At 48.2% G+C, this 11,694-nt stretch overlaps 2 protein-coding genes across 2 annotated transcripts; one reads left to right on the top strand and one right to left on the bottom strand.

Annotated features, from left to right (window-relative positions):
* Positions 1-3,874: 3,874 nt before the first annotated feature.
* N7483_004390 (uncharacterized protein) lies at positions 3,875-8,763 on the top strand (the record flags this gene model as incomplete). The annotated part of the gene is made up of 2 exons (XM_057087827.1): positions 3,875-8,566; positions 8,620-8,763. 2 exons carry the CDS (start codon positions 3,875-3,877, stop codon positions 8,761-8,763), a joined length of 4,836 nt encoding a protein of 1,611 aa, XP_056947656.1.
* An 802-nt stretch (positions 8,764-9,565) lies between these two features.
* Positions 9,566-10,774, bottom strand: N7483_004389 (uncharacterized protein; the record flags this gene model as incomplete). The annotated part of the gene is made up of 1 exon (XM_057087826.1): positions 9,566-10,774. The coding sequence occupies one exon, from the start codon at positions 10,772-10,774 to the stop codon at positions 9,566-9,568; it is 1,209 nt and encodes a 402-aa protein (XP_056947655.1).
* Positions 10,775-11,694: the final 920 nt, after the last annotated feature.

Raw genomic sequence — 11,694 nt, 5'->3', positions numbered from 1 at the left:
GGGTGCTACGAGGAATGTCAACTATTAAAAGTCCCTAGTCGCCTGCATTTATCATGGGAATTGTGGAGTTACAGTGTGTAGATATACTATTTCGATCTTTATTTTCAACTTGGATTTTACGATGTTTCTTTACCTGGTATCCTGTCAACTTGAAATGACAACTTGAGCTTGAAGCTTTCACTATTGCTAAGACTACGGTCAAATTACCCTCACATTCGCACAAGTCAGTAATCTACTACCTTGATTCACATGTGCATGCATGTATACTATCTACATGAATTTACTTTCAAATATTTGGTTCCACTGGCAGCCAAGCCTCGAAGTCACTCTGAGTCCTTTACACCACTCCTGCTTCTCCTACATGAAAGCTTGGAAAGGAAAAGAAATAATGAACTGACTGCTGGCTGAAACCCAAGCTTCTTGCTCAAAGAAGAAACTTGTACCTGCTTCACTTGAAGGAGAAGAAAGATTTGGCCGGTCTATACTCATGCTGCAGAAGTGGATATGACAGAATGAACAAGGTAACAGAGTTAAATGAGAGGTTCCAGACCTGAAAAGTGTGAGCTGATGAGCCTTCTTTAAGCATACTGCTTCTGCAACTGCAACTCTCACGAGAGTTCCGAGTCAAATACCGAGTACCTTTGTGTCTCTCCTCAGACGCCTTGAAAACTCCGCGATTTCATCGACTGCGCTGTACTGCGTGACTAGAGCGTTGCGTAACGAATACCGTGAGCGATACAACACACGGGAGAGCTCTATCTCACAATTATATCGACTGAACATCTTCATCGGATCGATAACGAGCAATAAGCAGACCCAACTGACGAGCACCTCATTGGACTTCCCTATATCTATCCCTTCTATCGTGGAGAGGTCTATTGCATATCATCCCGCTTTGGATATCGACAAGAGGACCTGAATATGCCTCTCATATTAGGCTCTGGCCGGTCTCATTTCCAGATTTGACTGAATGCAATTTGATCCGCGCCAAATTCAAAGAGACTATACTGTGAGTTATCTTCTTCTCTTGAAATAGTAAAATTTTTACTAATGCGAATCCATGGGGGTAGCTGGAATTGAGCATTGAGCATGAACCATTTTGTGTTTCTAAATTAGTTGGGAATACAGAAACCAAGACACTGTAAGTAAATCATTACCTTTTCCTTGTTAAAAGGAACTAGAAACTGACTTTATGCCTAGTTTCTGGGTTGGATTCGAGAATGCATTACATGTCCACCAGGCTCTACCGCACGATCTTTCATGGTTCATAACTTGAAAGTTTTTCTGTAGATTCATGCAACGCATAGTAATTTTCAAGTTATCAGTTGGCACTCAGTTTAAGCTAAGGTTGACTTGAACTGGAATGGCTACAATCTTCCATGCTTTTCAGTCCATCTGCCTTTCGTTTCACTACTCTCTCAATCTAAGGTGGCGTACCTACCTGAGTGGGACGAAGGCGTGTCTCAGCATCAGGGACACATATGTGGGTATATCACTCTGCCGATGAAGGGATTTAAAACCTCGAATGGCGGTGTTTCCTTTGATCTTTTCCTCTTTCTTTTTTTTTGTCTTTGCTTCCTGGCAATTTTCATCGCTGAAATTAAGAGCCACGGGATTTCTGGAAGAAGCTGAAATAATCGCAAGGTATCCTGTTCAGCTTGGCTGGTTCTTTCTCCTGCGTTGCAAAGAAATTTTGAAGAGAAAAATCAACATCTCCCTACCACTATTGCGGTTTTCCGGCGGATCAGGTCCAGTTGAAGCATCTGAGAGGTTGGAAATCTGGGTCATCCGTTCAACAAGGACACTTTATTTTCGCAAGAATCCTTTGGAGTTACCATCCCGCTTGCCTGAAAAAGGTGAATACTCCCAGAATCTCGCTTTCTTCACATAAATGGGGTCCGAGTGTGATGCGGGTGTGCTCTTGATAGATGCGATGCTGCTGCTGACAGCAGCAGCACAACATCATATCGAGAACTCTCGTGGTTGGAAGGGGTATCATGCGGATGTTGAGAGGGTTGGTGGAGAGAACCCAAACAAAATTGACGATTTGGAGCTGGGCCAATGTACGAATGTCCGCAGAATACAGTTCCAGGTGAAACAGAGGTCGGGGATGTGATTGATGTATTCAAATGCCATCATATTTCAGCTAAGATAATTCCATGTAGAAGTGCTTAATATTAGGAATGTCTACTCCGTAGGTACAGATTGAGTTAACTCCCTTGAAGGACATCTGGAATACTAGTACTTCCCAGCCATGTGGAAATCAATGGCCTAAGGCTGAAGGTTCAAGTTGCCTTCAGCGGCTCCACGTGGAGCCTTACTTCAAGTGCTTCTATCATATTCAAATTAGATAGAATACATGCATGTACTCGTACTATCAAGGGATCATCCATCCCAGCCATTCCAGTCACGGCCTACGGGTAGTGTCCCCGTCTAGATGGTGATCCATTGGGAGTTCTAGGAGTGATAATATGTCTAATTTCTCTCAATTTAGATTGGTGGACCACAATGATAGCCGCCTAGGATTGTGATTGCCTCATGTACGAGGTGCAGGAATCCCACCGCAACTGTGCAAGTGGTCCTGATGAGAATTTTGGTGACTTGCAGCCCCATATCAGCGCATAAGGGCCTAGAGTGATTAAGGAGTGATTCGATAGGTTCAAGTGATATGTGTGTTTCCGAAATTTATTATGATAATAATTAAAAAAGTACTGAATAGACAGTAAGATTGGTCAATATCTGATTCTCAAAATCCACGAAATCTCGGGGAAACCGACCCGCATGATGCGTTGGCAGTGGATGGGGGCCAATCACCGAGGCTCCATCACACCCTCATCGTCTGGGCGACCATTTCTCTCTTTTTGGCACATGTATGTTCTTGTGGGACAGAGTAATCTTGGTTTTGGAAGAATTCAAGTTGAGTATAAAGTAGTTTATACCACTCCAATATGAGTCCCCTTACTGCATTGAGAGTTGGAAGTTGAGTTGATATGTGAAAAGATTGAAGTTACTCTCTGGATTAGCGGAGTTAGATTCTTCTCCAGCCACCTCATTGTATTTACTAGTAATCATTTTCTACACCGCAATCTGTAAATCTTCCATGGAATAATTTAATTGAAATTGAACACTTCAAATGATAATGAAATAATCAGGTATGTACTTATGCACTTATGTTAAGTGCTTAATTGGAGCCCAATGGGTTTGTTTACGTAGTGATCAGGTACAATTTGTATTGGGTTAACCGCCTATCGTAACCTGTAGTGTACTTTACTGTTACTCTCTTTTAACTCACCAGCCATCGGGTTTTTTTTTTCTTTTTTTTTTGGAGGCTGGGGTCATCTTGATCGATTTCTTCTTATCCCTGGTGATCCTCTTCTATTCATCCTATTCTTTCCCCCCTTTCTCATTCCTATTCCATCATCTTAAATCCCAATACCCCTTCTTATGTGAGGGATCAGCGGATTCACTCATGAACTTATTCTGAACCGCTCCGTCCACATAGCAACCGATTGCTTCTTCTCTCTATCTCTCCCTTTTCTCGTCCTACTCTAGTTTTTTCCTTTTCTCTGTTCTCACTCGTTTTGAGAAACGTGACTGTGCGCTGGTACGCTTGACTTTCCTCTGAGATTCCCTCTCATCTTACCCTTTTACCCTATCTTCAATCTTCCTTCTCTCTCCCCCCACTATCGTGTCAATGAAAGCACGGAGCATCAACAAGTGACCACCATCATCTGGCCGCCCCGCCAAAACAGCCCACCCACCTGGATCCATTCTCTAGGAGTATGCGATTATCAGATTAAGGGGATCAGAAAAGGATCAGAAAAAAAAAATTTCATAAACAAAATACACACACCGGGACATTCGACTCCTAACCATGGGGGTCGATACCCGCCGACCCATGCTGCCTGCCCCTACAGAATCACTCGTCGATACTACGGTCGGCAGCAGCATAATAGGCACAGATCTGGCAACTGACCTTTCTCGCCGCACAGACAAGACGTCGTACTCCATTCCAGACGACGGAAGCCCTGTCATTATTCCTACCCGGCGCCATCGGGACCGGGACGACAAACTGTCTCGCTCACAGCCAGACTCGCAGACTTCCCTCCTCATCGAATACTTTGAGGGTGGGAAGGGCTCTAGCGGTATCGTCTCCCGACCCAGTGTCCGAGTTCGTGTTACTCCCTCGGGGGCGAGAAAGTCAAAAGACAACAAGGATCATATTCAGATCACCGAATCTGGCTCGAGTCGCCGGCCATCTTACACCCGTCGCATCTCCGTCACTTCGCCATCCACCAAATCAAAACAACTGGTCGACTCGAACGTCGATGATCAAAGCTTGAGTGATAGCAATTCTGTCGAGGACGAGGGCCATCATCGCCATTCGTCCCGACACCCGCCGGTGGAGATCGAATTCATGAATCGCGATCAAGGCAGCGAGCTGTCGACAGTTTCGCGCGAAAGATACATGCCTACCACTTCTGATATCTCGACTATGCCTGCGGATAGTATGCTTGAGGGCGGCTCTTCGGCGGGTCCCCGGCGGAAACGGAGCCAAAGTTTGGAACGTGGGGCTAAGCGTGAAGATAAGAATTTACTGAAGACTCCATCTCGACAACGCAGCCGCAGTCTGAGCCATGAGCGAATCGCTCATCGAGTCGCCGAGAAACTTACTGGATCGCCTCAGGAGGCATCAAGTGGCAAGCGGAGCCGTCGCAGAAGCAAAAACCGGAATGGCGGGAAGGATTATTTGGAGGCAGAGCCGACCAAATCCTCATCACGCCGGAAACGATATGGCTCTGGCGAAGACGAATACATTGCCAGTCCTGAATCCAGTCTGCTCAGTACCTCTGCAGTCTCTTCAAATCGCAAATCCGATGCTTATTCGGTTCGCTCTGGGGCTTCAAAATCGTCTATCAATAACCCCAAGTTGCTGGAGACTGTCGAAGATGCCATTCGCCGACTCATTCTTCCTGAATTGAAGGAGCTCAAGAAGGACCAGAAAACCATATCCAACAAGTCCAAATTCGATCGAGATATGACAACTTCCTATTCCTCTGCAAGCTCTCGTGATGAATTGGGCCGTCGTCTGTCAAAACACGCCAGTGCACCTGATGTCATGAAGCCCAAGGTGGTTTTGAACAAGGACAGCAAAGACGAGGGCATAGTACTTGCCGGAGGACCTGCGGTTCAGAACCAGACCCAGCCCCAGAACAAGGAGCGCAAATCCAGCAAGGGCAGCGATGCATCTGACAATGCGTGGGTGAAATGGGGCCGACCTGAGCTTAGCGACCAAGAGAAGCTTCGACGGCAAAAAAGCAAGGGCCTACGTGATGCCCAGGCGGCAGGACGAGTTGGCTCAGCGTTGACAGCAGCAACTCTCAGACACCATGACTCCCAGTCCAGCATCGGTCAGAGCGAGCGGAGAGACAGCGGATCCCACAAGAGCATTGAGGGATACAATGAGACAGAACTCGTTTTCCAGAAACACAATGTCCCTGCCATGCCTATGCGCAGTGCAATGGATTCCGAGTTGACCCGAACTTCATTGTTGTCAGAACGAACAGAGAGTCCCGCCCCGCGCAAGAGGCTTTCTCAAGCAGAATTCTCACAGGGCTCGCCGCGACAGCTGCCTTCTCCAACCTCTCGCACGCCGACCCGTACTCCCCTTGACTCTCGGTATGAACTTGGCATGCACCACACAAATCAATCACAGCGTGATCTCTCTATTCACAGCGCCTCAGACCGTGATCTCCGAGCCAAGAGCCAGTCTCCTGGAACTGATGGTGGTAGCGATTGGGCTATTGCTGCGGCGGCGGCGGCCAACTTGCTCGATGCTGCGCAGCCAGGTTTCCAGGATTCATACACTGATCAGTATGAAGCTGGTCGTGCACTCAGTCCGATCCAGAGCATTGCCAGTGAGCGTACTGAGACCCATGATGATCAATACCAGAACAAGCATCATGCCGAACTTCAACAAAACCTTGAACCTCGCCTTTCAATCGAAACTTTGTCCTCGGCCCCCAGCACAAACCTTGCCAGGTCCACCCGTCAAGACGGAGTCAGTCCTCACAGTCAAAGCCGACTCTCCATCCAGGGCGAAGAGGGTCTTGAGCTTGGATATGAGCAATCACGCCAAGTCTCTGCCGAAGAAGGTTTCTACGGACATGAGGAGGAGTCCAGATTGGATGGTTCCTTCCTCGGAGAGGAAAGCGAACTGGACTTCATGGACAGAATCAAGGAGGGTCAGCATGTGGTGCCCGCCATTGCTGCTAATCCTCAGATCGTCCACCATGGGCAAGTTATGGGTATTGAATCTGCTGTGGCCTCCTTGATGGATCCTTCCATTCTTGACACTCAGTCCAACAATTCTGCCAACCGTTCGCAGACTGACCTTTCTCCACGCTCGAGAAGCCGGAGCCCTGAGAAGCCTACCACTGAGCCTTTCCGTGGAAGTCCTCTGAAGCACCGCCAGGATGCTTCCAGTCCTGATGAGACCTCTTTCACACGTCGCATGGGTGTTAGTTCACCTCCTCAAAGTGTGACACAGTCAATTGAGGACCTTGAAGAAGAAGCTGCTATGGCGGCTGCCGGTACTCGTGGTATTGAGAGCCCTCTCCCCGAGGCTGATCACCACAGCGAGGCGGAATCCGAGTCTGAGATCAACACCAACCCCTCCATCATTCAAGGTCCGATTGGTGGCGTGCCCCAATCAGGTGTAGACCATTGGGGATATGATTCACGAACCCCGCCTGCTGGCCAGGCTGCATTCTACGACTCTGCTGATCAGACTGGTGGAGCCAAGGACATGGGTTCTGTGCGACCTCACAACCTCGATGCCGAGTACTATGAGACTGCCAAGAACATCTTCGGTGGTGACGAATACTATCCCGACCAGCACTCTCAGCAGCTCTTTGGCACTCCTCCAGGAGCGAAAGATGAAGGGTATGTCTCAGCTGCGAACCCCATGTCTCCAAGCGTTGGCACTCCCAAGCAAGGAAGCCGTGGCCTTGCACCTGCACCCGCTTTCGAAAGTCCTGTGGATGCGGAATCCTTCTCTCCTGGTCACCAGCGTGATTTCAGCGGGTACTCCCATGGAGTTGGCTCTCCTCTCTATGACAGTGCTACTGGTCACGGAATTGAGAGAATCAAATCTAAAGATATTGTCGCTCTTATGGATCACCTCACTGTTCGCGATGCTCAACGCAATGCCCGCGACACTGAGATGCTCGTCACCTTGGTTCGTAGCGCTGCCGAGATGCGCAACTCCTTCGACGAGATGAAGAAGTTCATTGCCCAGCAAGATGAGCTCCTCATGGACTCCAATGTCAAGCATCACGAGCGCACTCAAAAGGCTCTTGGTGGACCTCGCCCACTGCCTCCAAGTGGATCTCGCGCCCGCCAGTTGAACCTGGAAGACGAGGAGGATCTGCAATCGAAGCGCAAGAACATCTTCAAGCGTGCCCTCAAGGGTCTGAGCATGAAGTCCGGCAATGACCTTGCCAAGATTGAAGGTATGCTGGAACAGTTGCTTGATGAAGTTGAGGCTCTGCGAGAAGGTCGGGACATCGATAGTCCTCGCGCAGCTCCCCGAGCTGGCAGTGTCGACGCAACTTCGTTTGATGCCAATGGCCAAAATGGTGGTCACTCTCCTTTCATGAGCCCATCTCGCCAGCCTACCGGTGATCAGCGCGTGAGCACTGTCCCTGAAGAGGATGAGGACGATGATGATGTGCTTGATGAGGGTGATACCTACTTGACTGCACACCTCCCTGTGCAAGAGCCATCCCGTCACGAACGATCTGGATCTTTGCCTCTTGCTACGCCTCCCCGCAAGCCATTGGCTTCGGGCACCCGCAGCAACGAGACCACTCCCAAGGCGTCCGCTGACAAGGCTGAGAAAGCTCGCAAGCACAAGTCGAGCAGCTCATCAATCTTCCCCAAGATCTCTCGCTGGTCTAAGACTACCGCTTCTTCCATGGGTGACAACATCCGCAACAGCATTCAGCCTGGCCGAAAGGAGCGACCTTACTCTGAGAGCCACTCTCGATCCGGATCTGATCTGGCACCACATGGTCCATACAAAGCTGCCGATTACTATGATCCCGAGGGTGATGATCGCATCCGCTCCCACTACAGCCTGGACGAACAGCAAGAAAACCGTCCTCCATCCCCATTGGTGCCCTCCCAGGTCTCCGAGGCCCCAAAGTACCGCGCTCACCGTGGTAGTCTCGAGATCCAACATCCTCAGCCCCGACAGGGTCCAACCGGACGTTACCAGTCAGCCCTTGAGACTCAAGCTCAGACCTATGGAGCCACTGACTCTCCCACATCCGAGCAATGGGGTTCTAACCCCAGTTTGCCAGTTGTGCAGCCCGCCAACCGCTACAGCGCTGGTAGCCGCCTTTCCCCCATCTCTGATGCTGGATACTCCGAGAGCAGTTCCCGTGCTGCCGGTCCTCCTCGACCTCCAAAGGTCAAGGATGATGGTCCCTTAATTCCTGAGCGACCACCCAAGGTTGCTGAAGACGAGAGTCAGTCCTATGTCGACCGTGTTCCCTCACACGTAAGTTGCATCCATCATGCTTCAAATCATTATCCAAACTAACATCTTCTCAGGCGTCTACTATCCGCTCACCACCTACCCGTAAACCAACAGGCCCTCGCCCCCTGACCTCCGGCGGCTCCTACAGCCCCAGCAACGTCAAGCGTACCCGCTACCGAGGCAGTCCGATGCAAATCGACTATGACGACGAATATTGATTCAGCGTTATGATACCCCGGGTTGTATTTGTGTCTAGCGAGTTTTTTTATTATTTTTTTTGTTTTCTATTTCTTTATTCTATGACGAGTTTTCGGCGTGCGCGCCTATTACGAAAGTGACGACCCGCCTTTTACCTCATCCTCTCCCATCTACGAGCCATCTGCGTTGCAAAATATGTCTTTTTTTGTCTGGTTTCTTTTTGTTCTAATGTCCATAGGCTTTATGATGATGGGTGGGGCAGCCTGTATGTTTTCTTTGTTGGCTTTCGCTTCTTGATTTGTTACTTTTTGTCTCATTTCTTGGGCATGGCTTCTATCTTTCCTTGAGCTTCTTGTAGCCTTTTTTTTGTGGGGATGTGTAGATAGTTTGGTGTGGTGGTGTCTACGCCTATTCGGTGCTACATATTCATCGATAATGATTCAATATGTGAACCTTCAAGTTTCTCGAACCTTTTCATCTCAAGTAATGTAGTCTATACTAGTCTGATACTAGAAAATTCCGGTGCTCGCTTATAGAACGGTCCTGTATTCCAAGGTTCATCGTAAAGTGACAAGCAGTATAGAGTCGATTCTATAAGGAGAGGAACCCGTATCCACAGAATTAGTATAAATAAGGTAGCTCACAACTTGTAACAGCATAGAAAACATGAAACTCAAACCAAAAACTCCAAGCCCACCTCAAGAAAGAATAATGTATGTTCCACAACCGTCAACCAACCCTCATGATACTGGCGCTGGCCCTGAACCAGAGACTCATCCCAATCAGAATACAAAACCAAATCAATCAATCAAAATCAACAGTCTAATAATCGGAAAAAGGTCTCACAGTAACAGTCCCCCTCTCCCGAAACGCATACTCAGCTGTAGCAAGGGAACTAAACTCCATACCCTCACTAACAGGAAACTTACCAGGATAACTCTCGGTAGAATGACATTTCGTCGCACGCTTCATTTTCAATCCATCCTCTTTTCCATCTCCGTCCCCAGAGCTCGTACCCGATTCATTGTCATTATCCAGATCCGACTTCGCCGTCATAATAGACTGCACCGCAGACCCAAGGTCATGCGGACCATCCAACGAATTAACCGGGGATTTCTGACTTGGCCGAGGCGTACTCGGAAGATAGGATAGAGAAGCTGTATACGAGGGTCGGAAGAAAGCATTCAGATTATGAACCTGATGAAGAGGCTTGAACGAGGGATCATTCTCCTCATCTCGTTCCTCGATACTTTGCGCCGCATGATTGTTCTGCTCTGGATCATGGTGATGATGATGATGTCGATGCAGAGATTGAGTAGATCGTGTAGCCAGGGACTGAGCCTGAGGCTGAGAAGAATGGGAGTTCGTATGACCATGCGAGGCAAGTAAAGGTGTTTGGCTTAGGTCTGAGATTCCAGAGATCCGCACACGGCCATCTGGCGGTGATTTTGCCGGTGTCACTTTGACGCTGTCGTAGGTTGAGATCCCATTTTTGCCGTATCGGTCTATCACAGCGCTGGGCTTCGTTATAACTGAGCCGGTTGTACTGGCGTTCCCGAGCTTGAGATCACTTCGGTGCGCATGCGCCTGTGTTGGTGTCATGCGCTCAATCGCTGTCTCTGGGTAGCACTGTGGCATTGGGGGCCCAGATGTGTATGCTGCGGCAACTGCTTTCTGAGGCACTCCTGGAAAACCATCGATGGCCACATGGGTGCTGGATGCATAGGAAGTGACTTGGGCTCTATGGCCTAATCCATCTGGATGGAGGACGCTTGATGGGTTTGGTGAACGGTAATTCGAGAAAGGGACGATAGTGAGGATGAGGTCAATGATTCGTTTCTCCCAGGCTTCGATATTATGCCTATAAGGTGGAAATTCTCGGGATGAAGACCAAAATGGACGGGCGAAGTAGGATATGGCATAGAGGACTTGCAGGTAGAGTAGGGCAAAGATGAGGGCGATGGTGGTTGTTAGAGTGATGGGGAGGTTGGCGTGGGTACGGTTCGCCCTTTTGTAGACCACCAAAGGCATTTTGAGAATCAAAGAGCACCGACAGAGATAGTCTGATGATTTTGAAAGTGGATTGATCCATGTCGAGAATGATTTTACACGCAGAGATAGTAGTTTCCTGTAGATTCTGGTAGTATAGAGAAGGAGCGATGGTGTCCATGACGGAGAATCAGGTGACTATGGATCTATACATGATTTTCCACTAGTTTTAGGAAGTTGAGAGCTTGAGAATTCATATTCTAATTCAACTCTTCTAGGTAGTAGAATTGAACGAGTTGATAGAGGGGAATACTTCAAGTTTTGAGATTTGCAGCCTGAGCCGCAAAACAATGGGTCATACACTCAAAAATCACTACTATTCAATACTAGTCAAATCATGCTAAATCATGATTCAAATCTCCTATAGTTTGTTAAGTGTCTATCAGACTTGACCAGCAAAGAACCATTACCCGGACCATGATCCATCCGAAATACGCCAACTTGACGCTAAAGCACCTTAATGGTGGGTCTACCCCTGACATGATTTTTTTTTCTCGACGACCTGCTCATTCTGTTGAGTCGACTATAACTACAGATTGAATACCTTGTATGCAGAACAACGTTGGTCAATCTGCCCCAGAATAGGAGACAAATGAAGTATCAAAATCGACTATTACCGAGTCATAAGACTCATTATTAATTTGCATGGCATTCAAACTTGAACTCGCTCAAAATGTTTATGACTAGCGTAGTCCAAATATGGTATAAGCGAGGTTTGAACCAGTACAAGGCGCAGACTGTTGCTTCATCTCCGTGGTAATGTCTCTCCTTTCAATATTCCAATATTCCATTAGTCTCAACTCCTCCTCTACTATACCGTCCGAGAATCTTAGGGCTACACTGCTTATTTCTCTCTAAACTTGGAATTGACTGTATAATCTTCGAACATCCAAAATGGACTC

This window comes from Penicillium malachiteum (genome assembly GCF_028827825.1).
Source record: "Penicillium malachiteum strain IBT 17515 chromosome Unknown utg000002l:1.0-8849297.0:1.0-8852440.0, whole genome shotgun sequence".
NCBI classification, from domain to species: Eukaryota; Fungi; Ascomycota; class Eurotiomycetes; order Eurotiales; family Aspergillaceae; genus Penicillium; species Penicillium malachiteum.
Note: the sequence above shows the minus strand (reverse complement) of the source record. Positions and strands in the feature narration are given on the sequence as shown.